Source organism: Prionailurus viverrinus, chromosome E2, assembly GCF_022837055.1.
Source record: "Prionailurus viverrinus isolate Anna chromosome E2, UM_Priviv_1.0, whole genome shotgun sequence".
In the NCBI taxonomy this organism is placed as follows: Eukaryota; Metazoa; Chordata; class Mammalia; order Carnivora; family Felidae; genus Prionailurus; species Prionailurus viverrinus.
The window spans coordinates 27,438,924-27,465,737 of NC_062575.1; the positions used below are offsets into that span (position 1 = coordinate 27,438,924).

General features: G+C 38.8%; 1 protein-coding gene across 7 annotated transcripts in view; it reads left to right on the forward strand.

Moving 5' to 3' along the window:
• CNOT1 (CCR4-NOT transcription complex subunit 1) overlaps positions 1–26,814 on the forward strand; it is a 103,518-nt gene that overhangs the window by 30,315 nt on the left and 46,389 nt on the right. For all 7 annotated transcript variants that reach the window (XM_047834785.1, XM_047834788.1, XM_047834787.1 and 4 more), the window contains exons 3-12: positions 14,536–14,643; positions 15,452–15,550; positions 15,924–15,992; positions 16,080–16,134; positions 16,857–17,060; positions 18,130–18,298; positions 21,446–21,572; positions 21,720–21,830; positions 24,757–24,927; positions 25,346–25,473. In XM_047834785.1, coding sequence (XP_047690741.1) covers positions 14,536–14,643; positions 15,452–15,550; positions 15,924–15,992; positions 16,080–16,134; positions 16,857–17,060; positions 18,130–18,298; positions 21,446–21,572; positions 21,720–21,830; positions 24,757–24,927; positions 25,346–25,473 — 1,241 coding nt within the window. The remainder of the gene's footprint in view (positions 1–14,535; positions 14,644–15,451; positions 15,551–15,923; positions 15,993–16,079; positions 16,135–16,856; positions 17,061–18,129; positions 18,299–21,445; positions 21,573–21,719; positions 21,831–24,756; positions 24,928–25,345; positions 25,474–26,814) is intronic.

Genomic DNA, 26,814 nt, shown 5'->3' on the forward strand with positions numbered 1-26,814 from the left:
TCTTTACACGGAGTTTCAAAGACATTATTAATTATTTTGCCCACTGGTACTTTCCCTGAAAATGGTGGCAAATGTGATATTTGAATCCACAACATTCCTATGGTGGATCTCATTCTGCATGGAAGACAAAGAAATAGGAGATAATTAGACTGGATTGGAAGGTCTTCTAGTTCAAAGTTTGGCTGTCCCAGACAGCCCCTACTCTAAAATATCTTTCACTGTGTTCTCAGTGTGACCTTTGTAAAATGTATAGCTGTGGTCTCTTTGTTGTTTTAAAATCTTTAGTCTGTCTCTGTCCTATCCAGTTAGAAACTCAGACTCCTAGGCTTGGCCTGTGTTGCTCTTCTCTGGAAGCACGTAAGAGGTAGTTTGGAATGCAGGTTACTTACAAGGTTTCTACACCTGTAGTGGAGGGAGACCAATTGGAAACAGAATTGGGCAGAAGGAGAACTGTGGTGGAAATGTTGGCAAACTGTGTGGGAAGTTTGGGAACAGATCTCAGAGTTGTCTCACAGTGTGCCCAGATGGCCAGGCCTTTATATCCCTTATGTTATCTCTTAATATATGAGAGCTAACCTTAGGCAGAGCTGTCCCATGCAGCCGAGACAAACTCTGAGGGACCTGACTGCCAGTGTGAGTGCAACTTCCTTGAAGTAGGGAATCTGATGGTGCAGTGTGTCACTTCACCCCAGCAAGGCTCTGCCTGAACTGGTCAGCTTAATACTATACTATAATTGGTTTGATTATCTTGCCTACTCTCAAGACCTTGAGTTGTGGAACTATCCTCTAGTTTTTATCTTTATACCTATAAATGCAATCGGGATGAAAGAAGGAATAAATTATTTAGTGATTGGTTTTTTTAAGAGGATTAGATTATTTTTTAAAATTCATTTTATTGGAGCGTCTGGGTGGCTCAGTTGGTTAAGTGTCCGACTTTGGCTCACCTCATGATCTCACGGTTTGTGGGTTTGAGCCCCATGTCAGGCTCTGTGTTGATAGCTCAGAGTCTCGATCCTGCTTTGGATTGTGTCTCCCTCTCTTTCTGCCCCTTACCCACTCACACTCTGTCTCTCTGTCTTTAAAAAGTTAATTTAAAAAATTAAAAAAGCAAAATTCATTTTATTTATTTTTTTAAGTTTATGTATTTTTATTTTTATTTTTTTTAACGTTTATTTATTTTTGAGACAGAGAGAGACAGAGCATGAACGGGGGAGGGTCAGAGAGAGGGAGACACAGAATCTGAAACAGGCTCCAGGCTCTGAGCTGTCAGCACAGAGCCCGATGCGGGGCTCGAACTCACGGACTGTGAGATCATGACCTGAGCCGAAGTCGGCTGCTTAACCAACTGAGCCACCCAGGCTCCCCAAGTTTATGTATTTTGAGAGAGAGACAGCAGGAGTGGGGGAAGGGCAGAGAGAGAGAGAGGGAGACGGAGGATCCCAAGCAGGCTCTGTGCTGCCAGTGCAGAGTCTGACAGAATTCACCCAACTTTGAGATCTTGACCTGAGCCTAAAACAAGAGGCTGAAACTCATCCAACTGACCCACCCAGGTGCTCCTCCTCCCTTATTTGTTTGTTTACTTACTTTGAGAGAGAGACAGTGCAAGTGGGGATATTTTTTCTTCTTTTCTTTTCTTTTCTTTTCTTTTCTTTTCTTTTCTTTTCTTTTCTTTTCTTTTCTTTTCTTTTGAGAGAGGGAGCAGTGGGGGTGGACAGAGAGAAAGGATCTTAAGCAGGCTCCATGTCCATCGTGGAGCCAGACATGGGGCTCAATCTCCTGACGGTGAGATCATGACCTGAACAGAAATCAAGAGTTGGACAGTCAGCCGACTGAGCCACCCTGGTGCCCCTTAAAAGATTGTGGCGCTCAAACTCACAACCTTGAGATCAGGAGTCGCAGGCTCCACCAGAATGAGCCAGCTAGGTGCCCCACTAAATAATTTTGAAGATAAATGTTAGAATGGTTGGCCTAATGACTGAGGTTTTCACGATGTCTACAAATTTTTCTCAGACAAGTAAATTTTGTGTCTTCAATAGTATTTTTGCAGGGAGTGCCTCTCTCCCTCTGCCCCTTCCCTGCTTGCGTACGCTCTCTCAAAATTGATAAACTTAAATAGTATCTTTACAGACAGCCTCCTTCTGTTATTTCAGAATGATTAGGAATTTAGAACTGATGTGGAAGCAGCATTCTAATTTTTGGTTCTTGATTGCTTTTGGTGATTGGTAAAGGCTTATTGTATTCTTGGATGCTTAGTATATTTTACACTTGCTGTGTTGTGGCTTAGTCTGAGCAGCCTTAATAGCTTGACTAGGATTGTTTTCCCTTTGTTGTTTCTCCTAGGGACAAGCGGATAAAGGAATGCTCGTTGAATTTATTAGATATATGGGTTCACTAGATGTGTGAACTAACTAGTACTACCATTTTATAGATGAGAAAACAGGATTGGAGTTTGTCTCATCAGTCAGGATGTTATGATATTCTTTAAAGATTAACCCTTGTAGTTCTTTCCTTTAAATTCATCATTGTTGGGACACGTGGGTGGCTTAGTTGGTTAAGGTTGGACTCTTGGTCCTGATTTCACACTTCATGAAATTGAGCCCCATGTTGGGCTCTGTGCTGACTGTGTGGGGCCTGCTTGGGATTCCATCTCCCCCTCCCTCTCTGCCACTGCCCAGCTTGTGTGCTCTCTCTCTCAAAAACAAACAAAAAACTATAAAGGTAATCATTGTCGTTATGTGAAAGAAATTATATAAGTAAAATAGAAAAAAATACACTAATTTTTTAAAATTCTCAGCTTAACGTTTCTGAATATTTCACTTTTGTTTTTGGGTTAAAAATACTGATGCTATAAAAATATTTTATGCCTTCAGGTGCCTGGCTGACTCAGTTGGGGAACATGTGATTCTTGATCTTGGGGTTGTGAGTTTGAGCCCCATGTGGGGTGTAGAGATTACATAAGTAAAAATTAAAAAAAAGTATTTTGTATCGTGTCCTTTAAGATCTAGAGTTTCTGTAAATATAATTTAAAAATTGTATTAAAATTTCAAGTTTATTTTTAATATGTGATATAAAATAGATTTTAAAATTTATTAAGTTAATAAAACTTACACCAAGAGTTGTATTAAAGATAATCTCAAGCGCAAGAGTAGAACAGTATAATATAATCTTCCCAAATCTATCATCCTTATTTTAAGTCACGACTAATCTTGTTTCAGGCTTTTTTTTTTTTTTTTTTTTTAATTTATTTTGAGAGAGAGAGAGAGCACATGTGGGGGAGGAGCAGAAAGAGAGGGAGAGCGAGGACCCCAAGCAGGCTTCTTCTCACTGTCAGTCCAGAGCCTGACGAGGTGATAGGTCCCACGAACTGTGGCATCATGCATGACCTGAGCTGAAATCAAGAGTTGGACACCCTACCGACTGAGCCACCTAGACGCCCCCAGTCTTCGGTTTTAAAACTTATCTCATACATAATTTTATGTATTTATATATTAATTTTTAATTTTTTTTTTAATGTTTATTTTTGGGACAGAGAGAGACAGAACATGAACGGGGGAGGGGCAGAGAGAGAGGGAGACACAGAATCGGAAACAGGCTCCAGGCTCTGAGCCATCAGCCCAGAGCCCGACGCGGGGCTCGAACTCATGGACCGCGAGATTGTGACCTGGCTGTCAGTTAAACATCAACTTTGGCTCAGGTCATGATCTCACAGTTCCTGAACCCACAGCATTGGGCTCTCTGTTGTCAGCACAGAGCCTGCTTCGGATTTTCTGTCCCCCTCCCCACTTCTTAAACAAATAAATAAAAACTTTAAATCAGATTGTCTTATAGCTACCAAGTGTGAGTTTTGCCGATTATAGCTCCAGGGTGATGTTTAACATGTTCTTTTGTCTCTTGTATTTCCTGTAAATCAGTAAATTTAGAAGCTTAATAGGTTAGGTTTTTTCTTCCCTTAAAACAGTTTTAAAGGTAGTAGTATATACTTTTCATCAGGAGGTGTGCAGTGTCTGGTTGCCTCTATTTTTGTGATTTTTAGTAGACTTTGTTCATTGATTAGATTCATTTGTTCAGGATTGCAAAATGATGGTACTCTTGTTATGCATTCTTGAAATAGTTCTGTAAAAAGAAACTTGCTCTTACCAACTATATGGTTATCTGAGGTACAGTTCATAAAAGAAGGGCAAGATTAATGTTTGATTCTGTGTTTATTTGCAAGTTTTCAAAGTGACTCGATTCCTGGCTTCTGAACATGACTGTGAATATGAGTTTTTAAAAAGATTTTTTTTAATGTTTGTTTATTTTTGAGAGACAGAGTCAGAGCACAGGCAGGGCATGAACACAGAGAGAGGGAGACACAGAATCTGAAGCAGGCTCCAGTCTCCAAGCTGTCAGCACAGAGCCTGATGTGGGGCTCAAACTCAAGAACCGCAAGATCATGACCCAAGCCAGAGTTGGACGTGTAACCAACTGAGCCATCCAGGCACCCCAAATAGGAGGGTTTTTTTAGCATTCTTAAGAACTCTTTTTTATTTGAGGTGTGGGGGTGGGGGGAGGGAGAGCGTGCAAGCGCATGTGAGTACGGGAGAGGGGCAGAGGGAGAGAATCCCAAGCAGGTTCTTTGCTGAGTGCAGAGTCCCAACGTGGGGCTTGATCTCACTACACTGGGATCATGACTTGAGCCGAAATTACAAGTTGTATGCTCAACTAACTAAGCCACCCAGGCACCCCAGGAGCTCATATATTTTTAACTTTTGATGTATGTGTTTTAGTATTAAAAATTTTTTTATTAACATTTTTTTATTTATTTTTGAGAGACAGAGACAGAGCACGAGTGGGGGAGGGGCAGAGAGAGGGAGACCCAGAATCCGAAGCAGGCTCCATGCTTCAATCCGTCAGCACAGAGCCCAGTGCAAGCAGCTGATGGTTGCTGAAGGTTGAGGTGGCTGTAGCAATTTCTTAACATTGATTGACTCTTCCTTTCATGGATGATTTCTCTGTAGCATGTGATGGCTGTTTGGTAGTATTTAATTTGCAGTAGAATGTGTTTCAAAATTGTGGAGTCAGTCCTCTCAAGCCCTGCCTGCCACTGCTTTACTAAGTTGGTAAGTTGATAGTTGATAAACTTCGTTGTCATTCCAACAATCTTCACAGCATCTTCACCAGGAGTAAATTCCATCTCAAGTAACCACTTTGCTCCTTTAAAAGAATCAACTCTTCATCTGTTAAAGTTTTTTTTTTCTTTGAGAGAGAGAGAGCAAGCTGGGGAAGGGCAGAGGGGGAGAGAATCTTTTTTTTTTTTTTAAATGTTTTTTTGAATCTTTGTTTATTGAGAGAGAGAGACAGTGCAGGCAGGGGAGGGACAGAGAGAAGGAGGGAGACACAGAATCTGAAGCAGGCTCCAGACTCTGAGCTGCCAGCATAGAGCCTGACACAGGGCTTGAACCCACGAACAGTGAGATGACCTGAGCTGAAATCAAGAGTTGAACACCTAACTGACTGAGCCACCCAGCCGCCCCTCATCTGTTAAAATTTTATCATGAGATTGCAGTAATTCAGTTACATCTTCAGGCCGCACTTCCAGTTCTGGTTCTCGTGCTGTTTCTAGCACATCTGTAGTTACTTCTTCCACTGAAGTCTTGAACCCCTTAAAGTCATCTCCACGGACTGGAATCAACTTCTGTAACTCTTGTTACTTTTGATATTTTGACCTTTTCCCCATGATCACGAATGTTCTTGGATGGCATCTAGAATGCTAAGTCCCTTCCAGAAGGTTTTCACTTTACTTTGCCCAGATCCATCATCAAGGATTATCATTATCTCTGGTGGCTGTAGCTTAACAAAATGTACTTCTTAAATAGTAAGACTTGAAAAATCTGAAGGACTTCTGGGGCACTTGGGTGGCTCGGTCAGTTAAGCATTGGACTTCGGCTCAGGCCATGAACTTGCTTTTGTGAGTTTGAGCCCTGCATCAGGCTCTGTGCTGACAGCTCAGAGCCTGGAGCCTGTTTGGATTCTGTGTCTCCCTCTTTCTCTGCCCTTCCCCTGCTCGCACTCTGTCTGTCTCTCTCTCAAAAATAAATAAAGATTAAAAAAAAAAAAAAGTCTAATAAAGGGCTCTTTGATCCGTGGGGCTGCGGAATGGATGTTGTGTTAGCAGACCTGAAAACAACAATCATCTCCTTGTATATCTCCACCAGAGCTCTTGGGTGACCAGGTGCATTGTCAGTGATCAGTAATCTTTTGAAAGGAGTCTTTCTTTCTGAACATTAGGTCTCAAAAGTGGTTTTAAAATATTCAGCAAATCATGTTGTAAACAGATGTACTGTCCTGTAGGCTTTGTTCCATTTTTAGAGCACAGGAGGGTCAATTTAGCATAAATTGTAAGGACCCTAGGAGTTTTGGAATGGTCAGTGAGCATTGGGTTCACCTTAAAAGTCGCCTGCTGCATTTGCCCTTAACAAGAGAGTCACCTTGTCTTTTGAAGCTTTGACGTCAGGCATTGGCTTCTCTCTAGCTGTGGAAGTCCTAAATGGCATTTTCTTCTTCTTTTTAATGTTTGTTTATTTTTGAGAGAGAGAGAGAGATGGAGGGAGGGAAAACACAAGTGGGGGAGGGGCAGAGATAGAGGGAGACACAGAATCCAAAGCAGGCTCCAGGCTCTGAGCTGTCAGCACAGAGCCCGACACGGGACTCAAACCCATGGACGGCGAGAACATGACGGCAAGATCATGACATGAGCTAAAGTCAGGACATTTCACCAACTGAGCCACCCATGTGTCCCTGGCGTTTTCTTCTAATAAAATTCTGTTTCATCTACATTGAAAAATCTTTTGCTTACTGTTGCTGCCTTCGTTATCTGGCCAGATCTTCTAGATGACTTGCTGCAACTTCTACATCAGCCTTTGCTTCACCTTGTGCTTTTATATTAGGGAGATGGCTTCTTTCCTTAAACTCCATGAACCAACCTCTGCTAACTTACCGCTTTTTTTCTGCAGCTTCCTCGGCTCTCTCAGGCTTTATAGAATTGAAGAAAAGTTGGGGCCTTGATCTGAATTAGGCTTTGGCTTAAGGGAATATTATGGCTGGTTTGATCTTCTGTCCAGGCCATGACAACTTCTTCTTTACCAGCAAGAAGATTCTTCTGCTTTCTTATCATTCATGTGTTCACTGGAGTAACAATTGTAATGTCCTACAAGAAACTTCCTTTTTTAGTATTTACAACTTGGCTAACTTACGCACAAGAGGACTGGCTTTTGGCCTGTTTCGACTTTGAATGTGCCTTCCTTAACTAACCTTAATCATATCTATCTTTTGATTTCAAGTGAGATATGTTTGACTCTTCCTTTCATTTGAACACTTAAGAGGACATTGTAGGATTATTAATTGGTCTAATTTCAATATTGTTTTATCTCAGGTAACAGGAGGGAAAGAAGGTGGGGGAGCAGCTGGTTGCTGTAGTAGTCAGAACACATACATTTGTTATGTTTGCTGCCTTCTATGGATGTAGTTCTTGGTGCCCCCAAACAATTACAGTAGTAACATCACTGATCACAGATCATCATAAGAAATATAATAATGGGAAAATTTGAAATAATTGTGAGAATTACCAATATGTGACACAGAAACAAGAATGAGCAATGTTATTGGAAAAATGGCTTTGATACACAGTTGCCATAAACCTTCAATCTGAAAAACAAAAAAATATATCTTAAAATTGCTGTAATGCAATAAAATGAAGTATGGATATGTATCTTAGTAGAGATGTACCATCAAATTAACATTTTAAAGTTATTTAGAATAGTTCTTGATATAGTTACACCACCAACTGGGTATAGTATTGGATTCATTGTTTTCATATTACCTTCAATATTTAGGGAATATCTTTTACTTAATTAAAGTTTGCTTGGTAATTATGTAAAGTTTTTGTTCCCAAAGTTAAATATGTAAAACAACTTTTATTTAAAGAGCAATTTAATCTTATTAGAAATATATATTGAAATGGATTCAGTTCTCACTGCCTGTCCTTTTACTACAGTTTCTACATTCCCCCCCAAATCTTCTCTATTTTCATTCATTTCTGTTTTGGCTGCAGATCATGGTCAGATTTGTTTCATTTAGAACTTGGGTGCTATTAATGGAGTTCTTTCATGCTTGAGAATGTTCTCTTTATTTAAAGTCCAATTATAACTAATATGAAATTATTTCTTTATTATTTATTTTGAGAGAGAGTGTAAGTGGGGGAGGAGCAGAGAGGGGAATGAGAGAATGCCAAGCAGGCTCTACACACTCAGCGCAGAGCCTGACTTAGGACTCGAACCCATGAACTGTGCGACCATGACCTGAGCCAAAATCAAGAGTTGGATGCTCAACCGACTGAGCCACTTAGGTGCCCCTAAATACGAGATTCTTGAGTCAAGGTACCCCTGGTTTTATAAATATTGCTCCCCATTATTTCTTCCGCAACATGTAATGCCAAAGGTTCCCCGACTGTCTTTCCTTGTCTCTCTCCTTCGTCATGCATTTTATTTTAGATAACTGACTTTTCCTACCAATATCTACTCCTAACCTCAGTATCCCTGTGAATTTTCTTTTAGAGTTCATTAACTTTATGTATATGCTGTAGCATTGGTTATTCTGCATCAGCCTTTCTTGTGCTGTGGTATACCTTTCAGTCTTCCCATTCAGATCTTTATTTATTTCATGGATATTTTTGTTGCTTTCTTTGATTTTTTTTTTTTTTTTCCCATGTGGATTGTACTAGATTTTATGTGGATTGAAATAGATTGTTAGGTGATTACCTTTTCTGAAGGTTTTGCTTTTAAGACATTTTTGCTTTAAGACATAATTTGCTTTTAAGACATTTTTTTTTTAATCTATATATATTTTTATCTAAACATTTGTTTATTTTTGAGAGAGAGAGAGCATGAGCAGGGGAAGGGCAGAGAGAGAGGGAGAGACAGGTCCGAAGCATGCTCCAGGCTCTGAGCTGTCCGCACAGAGCCCTGGGCTCGAACTCATGAACCGTAAGATCGTGACCTGAGACTTTTGACCTGAGTCAAAAGTCGGATGCTTAGCTGACTGAGCCACCCAGGTGCCCTTGCTTGTTTTTAAATTTTTATTTTTATTTTGAGGGAGAAAGAACAGGCAGGGGAGGGGCAGTGAGAGAGGAAAAGAGAGAATCTTAAGCAGCCTTAATTTTCTTAAATATGCAAGCTTGCTTTCATTTCCTTCTGTTATCCTGTCTTTGAGCCAGTCTTTTGCCTTTTTCAGGACTTTTCCCCTTCAAAAATTAAAGCAGTTCTTAGAATTTCTTTGGTAGTATGAAATACTGTTTACTGAACTCTTCTGTTTATTTGGGCAAGTCCTTTCAAATGTATGTTCTCCATCTGTCTTGTTTGTTTCTTTGGTCTGTTTATTTTACAGTTTCTTCCAGATAGGTTCCATGCTGAGTCTCTGGATTTTTGCTCATCTTTGAATTAACCCAATTATTTACTCACTTGTAAACAATCTTGGGGATGCTTGAGGGCTGGGAAGTATGTTGGGGGTAGTCTGCCATTTGTTTTCAAATTCAGTAATGGTTGCCACTGCCACAGCCTCCTCTTCATTCTGCTTCACCAGCATTCTCCTTTGGCTAGATGGTTTGCCCTAGACATTAAAAGTAGCATCTTGAGGGGCGCCTGGGTGGCGCAGTCGGTTGAGCGTCCGACTTCAGCCAGGTCACGATCTCGCGGTCCGGGAGTTCGAGCCCCGCGTCAGGCTCTGGGCTGATGGCTCGGAGCCTGGAGCCTGTTTCCGATTCTGTGTCTCCCTCTCTCTCTCTGCCCCTCCCCCGTTCATGCTCTGTCTCTCTCTGTCCCAAAAATAAATAAACGTTGAAAAGAAAAATTAAAAAAAAAAAAAAGTAGCATCTTGAATTTGGTTGTTTCTTCAGCTCTAGCTCCTTTGTCATTCTGCAGTATGTTGATCTGGGTTTCTAAATGGATAGTCTCTTTTCTTTCATGGCTCAGCTGGCCCCTGGTTCCTCAATTGAACAAACAAAGGATATAGGTTTTGGAACATTTATCAGTCCCATACATTTTTACTTGTGGATTTATCAGTCCCTAATAGAAATCTACATTTGGCCTGTCATTTGAGGTGCTAAAAATGAGCTATCTTCCATATCTCTCTGGATCAGTTCTTTCAAGAGTATGTTTTATTGAAAATGGAAATTAGGAAGTTTTTTGTTACTCGGAAAAAAGTGCTCATAGTTCCACCATCTTTGAGTTAGGACTTCGAAAGTTTTGTCCTTAAAATTAATGATTTTCATTAGAATTAACCCTGATTACTTGCTGCATGGTTTTTTCTTGTTCTTTTCAATATATTAAGCTGTTTCAAATACATGCACTATTTTTTTTAATAAAGTAACCCAAAGTATATTACAGATAATAACGTGTATATATAATTTTAAGAATTAAAATTGTTTAACAAGTGTAAGAAACACAAAGAGGCTCCATTATTTGTGTAAAACATATTACAGTGTAAAAACTGTAATTGTTATATAGAGAGTTACTGCCTTCAGTTTAAATTTTAAAAATCTGGTACTTTATAACTGTAGAATCTTGGGCATATTTTGGACCTTTGAGGTCATTTGTAGGTTAGGTTTTGTATTTTTATTTATATAAGTCTTTTTGATCTTGTGTGAAAATCTGTATCCATATATAAATATATAAAATCTGTTTGTACAACAGCTATGGTTGAAGACACAATTCATCAGATAATTGCTGCTTTATAAGTATTCCACCAAAAGAAGAATAAGTATTAATAAAGAAGGATTTTTGTTGTTTTGGACTATGAAAGTTACTTGACTACCTTGTAAGATTACTCATAGCATTTGTGGACAACCTTCATTAGTCATTTTCTTATACTTAAAATGAGCTAAAATAAATGGGGCTCTTTCTGTATAAGATGTATTATTTCATGTAATTACCCTTCATACAGTTATGTCTTTAATCCTCCTCCATATGTTCTCTAAGGCAGATAGGGCCCCATTTCTCAGACCATTTCACATGATTTTCTGGATCTCTACCATCATAAATGCATTATTTGTTAACGTTCCTCTTACTACGTGACTTCTAAATGAGAATGTGTTGTTCTAGCCGCAGATCAGATCATTATAGAAGTATTATGGCATGCCTTTGGTATAGTTAATTTATTTTTAATGTAGCCTACAGATTTTATCAGATTGTAATGTAGTTACTTAACTAAAACTTTGAATTATTTTATTGGTCCCACTCCTGTACAGTGGGTGGAATGGTTTTTTTTTTTTTTTTTTTTTTTTTTTTTAAAGGAAGGGGGTGAGAGGGAGACAGAGGGAGGGAAATCCGGGGAGGGGCAGGGAGAGGAGAGAGACAACCCCAAGCAGGGATCCCAGCACTGTCAATGCAGAGCCCGACACAGGGCTCAATCTCACGAACTGTGAGATCATGACCTGAGCCAAAAATCAAGAGTCAGACACTTAACCAACCGATTGGGTCAGCCTGGTGCCCCGGAAGGTTTGAATTGCATGGGGCTTGGTCTTGTGGGATCAATAAAATCTTGCCGTAACATCTTTGTAATCCAAGATCATGTCTTTACAATACCACTTTCTGTTTTTTATTAAAGCCTTTTAAAAAAACTTCATTTTTTTAACATGAAATTTATTGTCAAATTCGTTTCCCTATGAAAAAATTTTTAGAGAGCATGAGTGAAGGAGAGGGGCAGAGGGAGAAGCAGAGAGAGAATCTTAGGCAGGCTCCATGCTCTGTGATCATGACCTGAGCTGAAGTCAGGAGTCGGGATGCTCAACTGACTGAGCCACTGAGGTGCCCCAAAATATCACTTCAGTTTTAGAAGAAAAAAGTGGCTTCTAATGAAGGGCACCATGGTATCACAGAGTGAATATTCCATACACCTAGCAGCTATAAAAACATACCTTCTGATCCTACTACTCTCCAGCAAGTTATGTGTGACATTTGTCCCTTTTTGTTGCAACCTTGATTTTCTTAAAAAACAAATCTGTATTTGTAATGACATGATACTGTTTGTCTATATATACTGAGGGTGGTTGTTAAGATTGAATGGCTGTAATAGAAGCTATAAAATTATATTGTAGAAATAAATGTAAATGGTTAGAAGGGAGCTTCGTAAAATTCTGCCTATTCTAGTTAAAACAAAAAGTTAAATTTGTTTTTTTGGGTTTTGTTGGCTGTGACGACAGTCTAGTGGAATGTCTTCCATCTTTTAGATTGATGTAACAGTACCAGATAAGTCACTAGGTTCAAGAATCATGATCTAGTCTCCTGACTCCCTCTGGCTTTTTTTTTTCTTTTTTGTTATTAAATTCATTTGCATACAGTTTACCTTTTGCCTCAGATGCTCTTTCCTCCAGCTCTATGTGTGGTTTTTGTCACTTCAATATTTTAAGTCTGTTTATATGTTAAATCTTTAGAGAAGGCCTTTCTCAGGCACCACTCGCCCCTCCTATCAATATCACAACACCTTGTTTTGTTTTTTATATGACAGTTTATCAGAAAAATTTCATAACTTTTTCCCCCTGTGAAAATGTACTTCATGAGAGCTATAGAACCCGTTGGTCTCGTTTCCTGCTGTATTTGCTGTACCTTGAATAGTATCTAGCATGTATTCAGATTTTTGTTAAACCAGATATTCTTGCTCCTCTGAGCAAGAGCTCCATTTGGTTGGAGCATAGATAGATTTATTTCTAATTAATTTGAATTGGCCCTTTAAGATAATGTTTTCAGCATTCCAGGGGATAGTAAAAAATAATCTCTGCCTTTATAGGACTTAAGGAACTGTAAGAACCCATAAACCCAGTACATTGTGAGTAGGGCCACAATAACCTTTAGACATGGAGAAGTTCTTGATTGTCTGATTTTATTGATTTTATCTTGAAGATATATGTGGGACAGTGTAAAAATTGGTCTTATTTAGCTTCCTGTATTTTCTGGCTGGGGAAAACTGAAACTGAAATAAGTTAACTCAGCCAGCTACCACATAATTATGATACAGTACAAAGAGCATAGGATTTGGAGTTGGAGTATGAATCCAGATTTCTCAACTCATCGACTATGTAATTTGACGCTCAAGTTGTCTGATTTAAGTGTTCAACTCTTCATCTATAAAATTACAGTAAATTTTGGCAGAGTTGTTGAAGATTAAACCAAGGAAGCTCAGTACTGTACTTAGCCTAAAGTGCAAGTGTTATTTATAATATTTTTTTTTAATTTTTTTTAATGTTTGTTTATTTTTGAGACAGAGACAGAGCATGAATGGGGGAGGGGCAGAGAGAGAGTGGGGGAGACACAGAATCGGAAGCAGGCTCCAGGCTCTGAGCCATCAGCCCAGAGCCTGACGCGGGGCTCGAACTCACGAACCGTGAGATCGTGACCTGAGCTGAAGTCGGACGCTCAACCGACTGAGCCACCCAGGCGCCCCAATATAATATTTTTAAAAAGCATTTAATAAGAGAATGATTACTCACTCTGTACTTAAAATGCACTAAGTTCTTTTCTAGACTAGATGCAAAGAGGTGAGTATAACTGCACAAATTCCCTGTTCTTGTACAACTTAAAGTCTAGTGAGGGACATAGAAAATAAACATAAATTATCAGGTGATTTTAAGTGCTATAGTGAAAAGTAATGCAGGGTGAAGGGGAGATTGTGGGGCAGGTCATGTAGTTATGAAAGGAACTGATAGAACAGCACATGTTAGCATTCTGAAGCTTTCTAATTAGAATAGCAGTAACATTGGTAAATTTGAGAAACAACACAAAACTAATAGAGCCCAGGGGCAGCATCTAAATAAAGTACTGAAGTCAGACTGTTTTTTTTTTAGGGCCTTGCCTTGTAGGTTATTGTAATGAGTTACAGTTGTCTTAAATTTCAGGTTACGTATTTAGGGTACAAATAATGCACAGAAAAAGTGATAACTCTTACAGCTCCAGTTTGTTACAAAATTGTTGCTTACAACTTAAAAAAAACAGCCACTTTAATATTCTTACTACATGTCATTTATGTTACTTGGTGTTTTGGTTTAGATGTTGACCAAAGTGCACACAGTTTTATATACATGGACTGGTTAGTTTCTTGTTTTTTTTGTTTTTTTTTTTTCCTGCCAGTGACTGTAGGAAACATTAAAAAAAACCTTTAATTATAAAATATGGGTACCTCTATTTCATTAATTCCAATAACTCTTATTCAACATGAAAAATTAATATTGAGATTTGCCTAGAGACTTTTTTAATCCCCTTAAAAATATTTATTCATTTTTGGGAGAGAGAGCGTGAGTGGGGGAGGATCAGAGAGAGAGAGGAAGGACAGAGGATCGGAAGTGGGCTCTGCACGGACAGCAGTGAACCCAGTGCAGGGCTTGAACTGATGAACTGTGAGATCATGACCTGAGCTGAAGTCAGACATTCAACCCCCTGAGCCACTCAGGCACCCCACGTTTTTCAATCCTCCTTAATGTTGACTATAAATTCATATTTTTGGTCTTTTTAGATTGTGAATCGGCACGGTCCTGAGGCAGACAGGCATTTATTACGCTGCCTATTTTCGCATGTGGATTTCAGTGGCGATGGTAAAAGCAGTGGCAAAGATTTTCATCAGGTATTGGGGCTTACAGAGCTTATGTTTACTTAGATCTAATTGTTCAGCAAATTGCATTTTGGGCATAGTGTGTGTATTAAGTGACATACACAAATCATCCAGAGGTAATCTCAGCTGAATGGCTAAGAAGTATTGGGACTTGTTTTTTTTTTTTCCTTTCTTTCTCCTTCCTGACTGCAGAGCTTTACAGCTACCTAGTTCAGGCTTAGAGTGCTGGGGATCAGGCCTGCCTGAAGGAAGTAGGAATGAGGGGGGGAATACTGCTTGACAAGTAAGGCAGAGAGAGAGGCTCTTTTTCTTAAAACAAAAAAACAAAAACTTTTTTTTTTTTTTAATGTTTATTCATTTTTGAGAGCACGAGCAGGGGAGGGGCAGAGAGAGGGAGACACAATTAGAAGCAGGCTCCAGGCTCTGAGCTGTTAGCATGGAGCTCAACTTGGCGCTCATGATCTGTGAGATCACATCCTGAGCTGAAGTTGGACAATTAACCGACTGAGCCACCCAGGTGCCCCAGGACTGTCTTTTTCTAGATTGAGTTTCTTTGGCTTGATTTTCAATCTGGTAATAATCTGTCATGATGTTATTCCTTATAGATACCTTGTCGTTGGACTCTATTTTGTAGAAATGTTGGTTTAACACTTGCTGCTAATAGACTCTGCGAGTTTAAATGTGATTTTAAAGAGCTGATTTGATAATGTAGAAACAAACCCAATATTGGATTACACTTCACTGTTCTGAGCATCTCTGCATCTGTTTGTGAAGAAGATGAATGTTAATGCTAATGAAAATTCACTTTTTATTTTTAAAGACTCAGTTTCTGATTCAGGAGTGTGCGTCGCTGATTACAAAGCCAAATTTTATCTCGACGCTGTCCTATGCCATTGATAATCCATTGCACTATCAGAAGGTTGGTATTGCTTTTATCTTTAGTAGTCCTAAGGATGTGACTTTCTGAAAAGACCTTAAATCTTGATATCATAATGACACGTTGTAATTTAAAAATCTCAGTAGTTACTTTAGGGTTTTTTAGTTTTCTAACAAAATCAAGATGGTTCATTTGATCATAAATAGAACCTTAACTAAAACCAGATCATGCAAAGGCTTGTCAGTCCATAGTTCTAGGAGTTGGTGTATTCTTTCTAGCAACACTACAGAATTATGTCACTCCTGTGTAGCACCATATTGGGTGAATAGATGCTTTTATAAACTTACTGAAAATCGTAAGTTTGTCTTGTTTTTTAAGTTCTTCTTGTTTTGAAATAAAGTTTGGTTTGTTTCAGAGTTTAAAGCCTGCACCCCACTTATTTGCCCAGCTGAGTAAAGTTCTCAAGTTAAGCAAAGTACAAGAGGTATGTGATTTAAAAAGAGATACATGCAAAATTGGAATTAAAAACAGCCAGTCGACTCTTTGATCAATCTAACCCTTCTTGTTTCAGGTAATTTTTGGCCTTGCCCTCTTGAATTCTTCCAGTTCAGATCTTAGAGGTTTTGGTAAGTTCTTTTTTCTTAGAGATCCTGTAGTGAAGTTATTTCTTTAAAATCCATGAGTTTTTGAATCTTGAGGCACCATAGTTTAGATTTAGAGAGTAAGATAATCTAAGATGATTTTCTTTTGGCCTCTCTTATGAATGTGTGTATGCATAGTAAAACCTAATATAATATAAAACTTACCTTCATAAACATTTAAATTTTTTTTTAAATTTTTTTAAATTAAAAAAAAATGTTTATTTTGAGAGAGAATATGAGTGGGGGAGAGGGTGGAGACAGTGAATCCCAAGCAGTCTCCATGCTGTCAGTGCAGAGGCCTACGTGGGGCTCCCATCTCAGGACTGCAAGATCACAACCTGGGCTGATATGAAGAGTTGGGTGCTTAACTGACTGAGCCACTCAGGCACCCCCTTCTTCATAACCATTTTTAAATGTATAGTTCAGTAATACTTATATTCACATTGTTGTGTAATAGATGTCTGGAATTCTTTGTTTGGCAAAACTGATACACTATACCCACCGAACAGCTCTCCATTTCCCCCTCCTACCAGCCCCCAGCAGTTTTTTGGTCTCTTATTTTATACTTGCCACCTAGAACTGTGAAAATATTAGAGGATGAAGGGTGAGTTGGTGAATAAGAATGATGGTCATCTGTGTTCTGATGTGGCTCTTTACCCATTGTGGTGTTAAAGTAACTTGTGATTTTTGGTTTACCTGACTTTTAGCTGCCCAGTTTATCAAACAGAAGCTTCCTGATCTTCTGCGTTCTTACATTGACGCAGACGTCAGTGGAAATCAAGAAGGTGGCTTCCAAGATATAGCAATAGAGGTCCTACATCTCCTCCTCTCCCATCTCCTCTTTGGGCAGAAGGGAGCCTTTGGAGTTGGACAGGAACAAATAGACGCTTTTCTTAAGACGCTGCGCAGAGGTAAAGGAGTGTCTGTTGCCTACAAAAGATGATTTCGTGACAAGGATTTTAGAATATAAGTGAAGACCATGATTTATCTATAAGTTGGTAATTTTTTGAGGAAGTAATTTGTAATTTTAAATATGAAAGTTAAAGCCTCATAGGAAAGGTATAAAATGAACGTAACTGTAGTAATATTGTTATGTAGATACAGTCTTGCTTAAGACTTGGTATATTTCCATGTAGTCTTTTTTCTCCCTTAGGGTGATGGAGACTACACTGTGATGACATGTTCTTTTTACTTAAGAAAATTGGTCATTATTGATATACCCACTTTGCCTATCTGGCTATTTGAAATGCTATGCTAAGAGAACTCTTGGCTTCTGTTGTTGCCATTCTTCTTTTCTCCCATCTTTCTTTTAGAGATATAAGTAGTCTTTTTGAAACAAATCTTTTTTTTAAATATTTTTTTAAAACTTGATTTATTTTTTTTTGAGAGAAGTGGTGGCAGAGAGAGAATCCCAAGCAGGCTCAACGCTATCAACATGAAGCCTGATGTGGGGCTCAAACTCTGTGAGATCACCACTTTTAACTGACTGAGCCACCCAGGCATCCCTAGAACAAGTCTTGATAATAAACTAACCACTGTCCATTTCCACTGTTACTTTGCTTTCTGATGTTTAAATACCTGAATTTTAAACTGCATTAACTTTCTCAGTGATAAGTTTTCTTATCAATGAAACAAATAGACAATGATATTTCGATGGTCTCTGATGCTTTCTTTGTATGAGAACTGATAGTTAATCTTGTGAAATTTTAAAGTAATATTTAGGATGTGAATTGGCCACCAGATATTGGGATCCTAGCATAAAAACTTAACAAATATACTTGAGCAATTTTTGTGATGAGCAAATATTCAAATTTTGGAGTTGGTGTTAAAGTTGTAACTTGGGCTAGCTGGATTGGAAAAAACTGAATAACCTTTGAACATGAACTTGTGGAAGATTCAGATTTGGGGGCTTTTAAAGACAGTAAATGAGAATAGTTTGTTTTTCATCAGTTTAACAATTACAATCTTTTCCTCCTTCAGATTTTCCTCAGGAACGCTGTCCCGTGGTGCTTGCACCACTTTTATACCCTGAAAAACGGGACATTCTAATGGACAGGATCCTGCCTGATTCCGGAGGGGTAGCTAAAACCATGATGGAGAGTTCCTTGGCTGATTTCATGCAGGAAGTAGGCTATGGCTTTTGTGCAAGGTTGGTAGTAAGATACACTAAACTTCTGTTTACTCCTGTGCCAAATATGATGTAATTCTTGAAGGCAAGTTGCTAACATTACTTAATGTGCTATTATCTTTGCCTCTTAAGAATTTTACTTCCGAATTTAATCTTCCACATATAGGCATACCTCATTTTGCTGTGCTTCACTTTGTTGTGCTTTGCAGATACTGCACTTTTTACAAATTGAAGGTTTGTGGCAACCCTGTGTTGAGGAAGTCTGTTGGCACTATTTTTCCAATAACGTGCTTACTTTGTGTCTCTGTCACATTTTGATAATTTCTCACAGTATTTCAAAGTGTTTCATACTGTATTTGTTATGGTTATCTATAACTCAACCAAAAGCTCAGGTGATGGTTAGCAGTTTCCAGCAAAAAGTATTTTTTTAATTAAGGTATGTACATTTTGTTTAGACCTAATGCTGTTGCACACTTGATAGACTACAGTATAGTGTAAACATAACTTACATGCTGGGAAATCAAAAAATTCATTTGGCTTTATTGCAGTGGTCTGGAACTGAATCTACAAAATCTCCGAGATACGCCTCTACTAGTTTTGGTGACAGCTGTAAATATCATGGTGGCTAAATTTCTGTCTCTTTATCTCTAGTTTCCCAAATTTAGAAATCATAGGTTCCTAGCCTAGTTGCTAGGATAGACATTTTTAGCTTTTGGGGGAGAGAGAGCATTGAGGCAAGTGTTTATGGAAATTGTATCATTTCCTACCTCATGAGTTTAACTTTCTCTTCCCTCCCTGAACCTTCAAATCCCCACTGTACCTTCCTTTTCTCCCTGTTTTATAGCCTCCTCTTGAATGTTTTTCTCACTTGTGAAGGGCCCCCAAGGAGATAGTTTCACCCTTTTGGTAGCACTCAGGACTTGATAAAGGGGATTGTCATTATTTTCCTGAGAGGAATTAAGGATATTAATGTGCTTTGCTTTTACTTTAAATGTAGCTTTTAATTTTTTTTTTTTAATGTTTATTTTTGAGAGCGAGAGAGTATGAACAGGGGTGGGGCATAGACAGCAGCCGAGGGGCAGAGGATCTGAAGCAGGCTCTGTGCTAATAGCAGTGAGCCTTGTGTAGGGTTTGAACTCATGAACCATCAGATCATGCCCTGAAACCAAAGTTGGACGCTCAACTGACTGAGCCACCCTTGTGCCCCAGCTTTTAATGTTTTAAAAACTCTTCATACGAGCCAAATCTACATTTATTTTTGAAAATGTGTTTGTGGGTATGTGTATGTGCCTGGCATAAAACTTGTTTAGTTAAACTTCCAAGGTGTAAAGTAGCAAAGTTAGGGTACATTTTCAAGGCTATGTTCATACCAGAATAATCAAACTCACCTTGAGTATCAGTATTTTATTTTATTTTATTTTAAAACTTTATTTAAGTAATCTCTACACCTAACGTGGGGCTCAAACTCATGACCCTGAGATTAATAAGAATCCTGTGCTTTCCTGAATGAGCCAGCTAGGTCCCCTGTGTGTTAGTATTTTATATTTATGTATGTATTATTTCTAGAAGTTTGTTTATTTTGAGAGAGACAGTACAAGTTGGGGAGGGAGAAGGAGAATCCAGGCAGGCTCTGCACCGTCAGCATAGAGCCTGATGTGTGGGACTCGAACCCACGAACCATGAGGTCATGATCTAAGCCGAAACCAAGAGTTGGGCACTTAACCAACTGAGCCACTCAGGCGGCCCCTCCCCCACACCGAGTATCAGCATTTTTAAAAAATTTTTTAACGTTTATTTATTTTTTGAGAGACAGCATTAGCAGGGGAGGGGTAGAGAGAGAGGGAGTCACAGATTCCAAAGCGGGCTCCAGGCTCCGTGCTGTCAGCAGAGTCCGATGTGGGGCTCGAACCCACGAACTGCGAGACCATGACCTGAGCCGATGTTGGACGCTTAACCCACTGAGCCCACCGAGCCCACCCAGGCACCCCTCGAGTATCAGTATTTTATTTATTTTTTTATTTAAAAAAATTTTTTTTCGGGGCGCCTGGGTGGCGCAGTCGGTTAAGCGCCCGACTTCAGCCAGGTCACGATCTCGCGGTCCGTGATTTCGAGCCCCGCGTCGGGCTCTGGGCTGATGGCTCAGAGCCTGGAGCCTGTTTCCGATTCTGTGTCTCCCTCTCTCTCTGCCCCTCCCCCGTTCATGCTCTGTCTCTCTCTGTCCCAAAAATAAATAAACGTTGAAAAAAAAAAATTAAAAAAAATTTTTTTTCTACTTTTTTTTTTTTCAACGTTTTTATTTTATTTTTGGGACAGAGAGAGACAGAGCATGAACGGGGGAGGGGCAGAGAGAGAGGGAGACACAGAATCCAAAGCAGGCTCCAGGCTCTGAGCTGCCAGCACAGAGCCCGACGTGGGGCTCGAACTCAAGGACTGCGAGATCACGACCTGAGCCGAAGTCGGCCGCCCAACCAACTGAGCCACCCAGGCGCCCCTCAAGTATCAGTATTTTAAAGAGTAACTTGATTCATGTTGAAGATGGAAGAAGTTAATTTTATTTGTCTTTGTGAAAAATAATCATTACTCTTGGCTCATACTTTATTCCACTGATTTTTTTTTTTTATGTTTATTTTGAGAGAGAGCTTGCGAGCAGGGATGTGGCAGAGAGAAAGAGGGAGAGAGAATCTCAAGCAGGCTCCACATTGTCAGTGCACAGTTGGACATGCGGCTCCATCTCATGAATGTGAGATCATGACCTGAGCCAAAATCACAAGTCAGACGCTTAAATGACTGAGCCACCCAGGCGCCCCTCTTCCACTGATCTTTTAAACTTCTGCCATTTTCCTTTTTCTCTCTAGTTTTACTGAGAAATAGTTGATACCCATCACTGTACAAGTTTAAGCATATAGCCTGATGGTTTTGATTTACATATGTTACGAAATGGTTGCCATGATAGATTCAGCTCATATCTACCTTGTAATATGGATACAGCAAAAAAGGAAAGAAAGCTTTCCCATTTTCTTAGTTACGTAGCTATATGAAAGTAACATGGAACGAAGCTGGTATTAGTAAAAGTCTAAGGATTTCACTTAAGGATTATTTTATATTAGCATTTCTTATCTTTGGTATGAAGGGTGGAAACATTTTTCTGAAGTTTATTTTCTGTTTCAGTATTGAAGAATGTCGCAATATAATCATGCAGTTCGGTGTCCGGGAGGTTACAGCTGCCCAGGTTGCCAGGGTTTTGGGAATGATGGCTCGAACTCATTCAGGATTGACAGATGGAATTCCATTACAGGTAAGTGTAGAAGTCAACTATTATACAATTTGAATTAATGTCCTGCCCTCTTTATTTATTAAGTTACAGTATGATTGATTGTTCTACCAACCAGAGCTGAACACATTAAGTAGTTGGTTTTGTTTAATTCAAATTTTACTTGCACAGAGTATCTCTGCTCCTGGCAGTGGGATCTGGAGTGATGGAAAAGATAAAAGTGACGGAGCACAGGCACACACGTGGAATGTAGAAGTCTTGATTGATGTTCTCAAAGAACTGGTGAGTACATGTAATCATGATTTTATATTCATTATGTTAATATGATGTAGCCCAAAGAAAGCAAACTGTAACGAATAAAATTCTGCTGAATAAGCCGTAGTGTTTTGGTGTTCCTGACTTCATTGGCTCCAAAGTAATGAAGTGTCCAAGATGATTATGTACTGGAGATGGTTTATAATCAAATACCAGTTTTGTTCATTAGGAGTTGTTGCTGCGCAGTTCTCAGTGATACTACTGAGGTGATTTGGTGGAGTCCTGGTGTGGTTAGTTTGGAGGGACAGCTTTATTTCATAGTATTAATTGTATAAAGAATTACCAAGAAAGGAGGCCTTCTGAAAATTTTCTGGGAAGTGCAACAGAAATCTTGCTACCTTTTTTTATGGTGGCTAAGGATAATAAAAATCCATACTTCTCTTAACGACTTTCACTTCTAGAATATCCACAAACTAAATAATTGGCCCCCAGATAAAGTACTTCTCCTAAAATATTAAAATGCTTAAATAAAATATGTAGGAATGAAACTTGGAAATTTTGAAAGGGAGTGATGAAATTTAGTCATTGGGAGAATAGTGTAGTCAAGGTGTAATATCTTTAGTCTCATTCATAAAATGTCAAGGAACAAAATATAACATTAAAGACTACATATACATATTTATAACATTCTTTGTGTCAGGTCATTTAGCTATCCTAAGCCTCCGTTTTAATTTTCCATGTTTGTAACTTATAGATAGAGTTGGGTTACGGTTGTCTGTATTACCTTACTATTAACATTATGGATCTTTAAATTTTTCTTAGTAGTAGGTGGAGTCACAGTGTTCAGACCTATTTTCCTTTAGTAATAGGATAAAATAATACTTGATCATGGCAGAAAATTTGGAAAATGAAAAGCAAAAGACAGCCATAGTTGCATGTACAGATACACTAGTTACTGTTGTTTTTATTCTGTGGTTGTTATGCAGAAGTGAAGAACATGCCCTTTTCACTCAGTAGTTTCATTGTTGTACTTTATTGCCCTATTGAAAATATATTGCCCTACTGAAAATAATTTCTCTTTAAAAATTGCAGACAAGGACAGTATTTTCATGTTATCTGAACCTATTTTCTGTTTTCAGAGACTGTAAAAGGCTATAAAATGGAGTGCCTACACTGTGGGTTTGAACACTTGAGTTAGTAACCTGTTTTCTTCCTTCTTCTTTTTTCTTCTCGTATATTAGGGTTTTTTGTACTTTAAAAAAAATGTACATTAAATTTTTTTTTTTAATTTAACATTTATTTTTGAGAGAGCGAGCATGGGGGGGGGGGTGGGGAGAGAAACAGGCCCCGTGCTTTTAGCGTAAACCCGATGTGGGGCTTGACCTCAAAAACTATGCGATCATGACCTGAGTCGAAGTTGGATGCTTAACCAACTGAACCACCCAGGTGCCCATTCTGTACATTTTTTGTAGACAGGAGCAGGAAACCATTTCAGATACATTTTGGGTCAATGATTTTTTTTTTCTCCATTGCTCACCGAAAAGTGGAAGAAACCACAGGGGATTCTTACAGTTTTACCAAAGTAGCCTGTGGATTTACCAAATTCGTCTCTATGATAAGGCTATTTAATAGTATATTAATGGTTCTGTTCTGTCACAGTCATTGAAGCAAATTTTAGAAAGAAAAACAATCTTATTTTCTCAGTGCTCTTGTTGGCTTGGAGTGAGTACTTAATTTGAAGTTTGTGTTTGTACCGTTGCTTTTTTCTTAAGTGTATTTATTTAGAGAGAGAGAATAAGTTAGTTGGGAGAGAGGCAGAGAGAGAGGAGAGAGACAATCCCAAGTAGTTTCCGTGCTGTTGGTGCAGAGCCCCACGCAAGGCTTGATAACGACAAACCTTGAGATCATGACCTGAGCTGAAGTCAAGATTCGGACCCTCAAATGATTGAGCCCCTCAGGCGTCCCTGTACTGTTACTTTTATAAAAAGCAAGCATTAATGTCTTCATGACTTGAAAGGGGTCACCTTGGAGCAAAACTAAACTGACCATGATGCTTTGAAGAGTTTTAAATACAAAGTGTGGACAGCCTCTTTCTTTTTAAGCATAAAATAAACTTAGTACTTTGTGCAGAGTGGTAAATTATCTTCTATAAATTGGTTAACTTTGCTTTGTGTTTTCTTAAGGAGTCTCATACTGATTTTTGTTGAGTACCTTTTCATAGAACGTTTTTTCAATGGAATTTTCAATCATTTTGACATAAAGAATTTAAACCACTTTTCCTGATACAATTGGTATACTTTCTGGGGAGATCTTTAGTTAATTAAGAATGGTATTTGGGGAGGGGCACCTGGGTAGCTCAGTTGGGTAAGCATCCAAGTCTTCATCTTGGCTCATGTCATGATCTCATAGTTTGTGAACTTGAGTCACGTGGGTTCTGTGTGGATGGCATGGAGCCTTGCTTGGGTTTCTCTCCCTCACTCTCTGCCCTTCCCAAGCTGGCCCTGTCTCTCTCTGTCTCTCGAAAGATAAACTTAAAAATCCCTTTTTTAAAATAATGGTATTTGGGATAATTGATTTATCTTTGCTACTTTGTTCCAAGTTAGTAGAATCTTGGCTTAAAACCGAGTCATTGATTTAAGAGTTTTGCCAGACTGGGATGGGAGTGTTAGTTGAACTAAGTATGGGAAGAGAGAGTTCCCTTTTACATACTCCCATAGTCAGAAATATGTCATGAACTGAAAGGTTGGAGTGCCTCGCTAGAAGAGCTGGTTTATTTTGAATATGAAGTATTTACTTTTCTAAGTCTCTAGAAATGCCAGATAATGATTATTTTGAGTTTATAATTAGAACATATTAATTTAATTTCAGATTTAATTTGGCTCTTTGGATAAAGCATAAAAATGTTTACAGTTTTTGTCCATTCATTCGATTTTGAAATGTTTTTCTGTTTTAGAACCCGAGTTTGAATTTCAAGGAAGTAACTTATGAACTGGACCATCCTGGATTTCAAATTCGTGATAGTAAAGGACTTCATAATGTGGTTTATGGCATTCAGAGGGGTCTAGGAATGGAAGTGTTCCCAGTCGACCTCATATATAGACCTTGGAAACATGCAGAAGGCCAGGTGAGCTGATGGTGTTTAGCTTTGGAAGAGGAAGCACATAATGACTTATTCCTTATGTAGTGCCATCTGTCCATTGATTAAAACATTCTTTTAAAATAGAATTTGTTTTGTGTAGTTCAGAATAGCAGAGACTGTCAGTTTTGAAAAGATTATTATGTTGGTTTATCGTAGTTTAGTACTAATCAAACTCTAAGTGAAGCAAACCGTTTCCCCAACTATTTGTCTCCAACACCATTTTATCTCATACCTTTCATCTGTTTGAATTGTCTGGCTTCAAAAGAGCAGAAAGTTAATGTTTTAAAGGGAAATTGTCATTCTAGTAACCTTAAGATTGAGATTAGCTGAATGAAAATGTTTCAGATTTTCATAGCATTTGCAGTCATTTATGGTGGTAAGGACTTTTTTCCTCTTGTTCCAGCTCTCTTTTATTCAGCATTCCCTTATAAATCCAGAGATCTTCTGTTTTGCTGACTATCCCTGTCACACGGTTGCCACTGATATTCTGAAAGCACCACCAGAGGATGACAATCGAGAAATTGCCACATGGTAAACACTCTCCTCTAGCGTTTCTTGAAAGGATAACTTGTGCTTTTTTGCAGTAGAAAATTAATAGGGAGCAACTACATAGTTAAAAGGTTTTACTGAAACAGTATTCTTAGTGAGCCGATTTTAAATTTTTAGATGGGTGTTAATGGATAAAAATCTAATTTTAGTCCCATTGGCACTAGTTAGTTAACATTTTTTCCTCTCTAAGGTCTGCCACTGGGTATTCTCTGAAACTGTCAAATATTGGAAAAGAGGTTTGTACTTCTCCTTTAGATTAGATCCTTTTCTTCTGCCTACAGATTTACTTGCTTTCTTTCCTTTGTAAGTAGCTCAAGTTGGCCAAACCATCCATTCTAATCCTTTCAGCTAAATTACCTAGTTTATTTGAGTTCCAATTCCTAATTTCTGAGGGAGAATCAGACTTTGGCCCAGTATATTTCTCCTGGAACTCAAGTCACTCCTCTCTAGGAATATGAGGTAAGGATGGTGAAAGTACTTCCATTACTGTTGAAATACACACACACACACACACACACACACACACACACACACACTCTCTCTCTCTCTCTCTCTCTCTCTCCCTCCCTCCCTCCCTCCCTCCCTCCCTCCCTCCCTCCCTGCCCCCCCCCCCCCCTTCTCTCAAACACTCTAACACGCTCTCACACACTCACTCAACAGAGGGGACATGGGCTTGATTGCTCCCCAAAGGTAACTACTTTATGTTTCTTTTCTTCCTAACTGTAGTTTTCTGAGATCCTTTTCTGACATGGAACAGATGATCCTCTGTATTTTGGGTGCTATGGGTGTGTTTTTTAGGGCAGTTTAAAGCCCTTTTGATATTTCCAGTTCTTCTAAAGTCAAGAAGAGATGGTAAACTTTTCCTGTGAAGGTTTAGTTAACATCTGGGTTTTCTGACCATATAGTCTCCTGTAGCAAGTACTTAAGCTCTTTATTGTAGCACAGTATGAATACAGATGTAGCTCTCTCAGAAAACATTTAGTGAAATAGGCAGTGGGTGAGGTTGGTCTGTGGGTGCAGTTTGCTGATCCCTGTTCTGAAAGATTGACCCCAAGCAGTAGTTTGTTCTAAAATGTGTCCTTGGGGCGCCTGGATGGCTCAGTTGGTTGAGCATACAACCTTGATTTTGACTTGGATCATGATCTCATGGTTTGTGAGTTTGAGCCCTGTATCGGGCTCTGTGCTGAATGCACGGAGCCTGGTTGGGATTCTCTCTTTCTCTCAAAAATAATGAATCTTAAAAAAAAAGAAAGTGTATCCTTTTCCCAGGTGCTAGCAAAATTGTATCTGTAGGCTTGATTGATTTTTTTTTTTCTGTTAAGT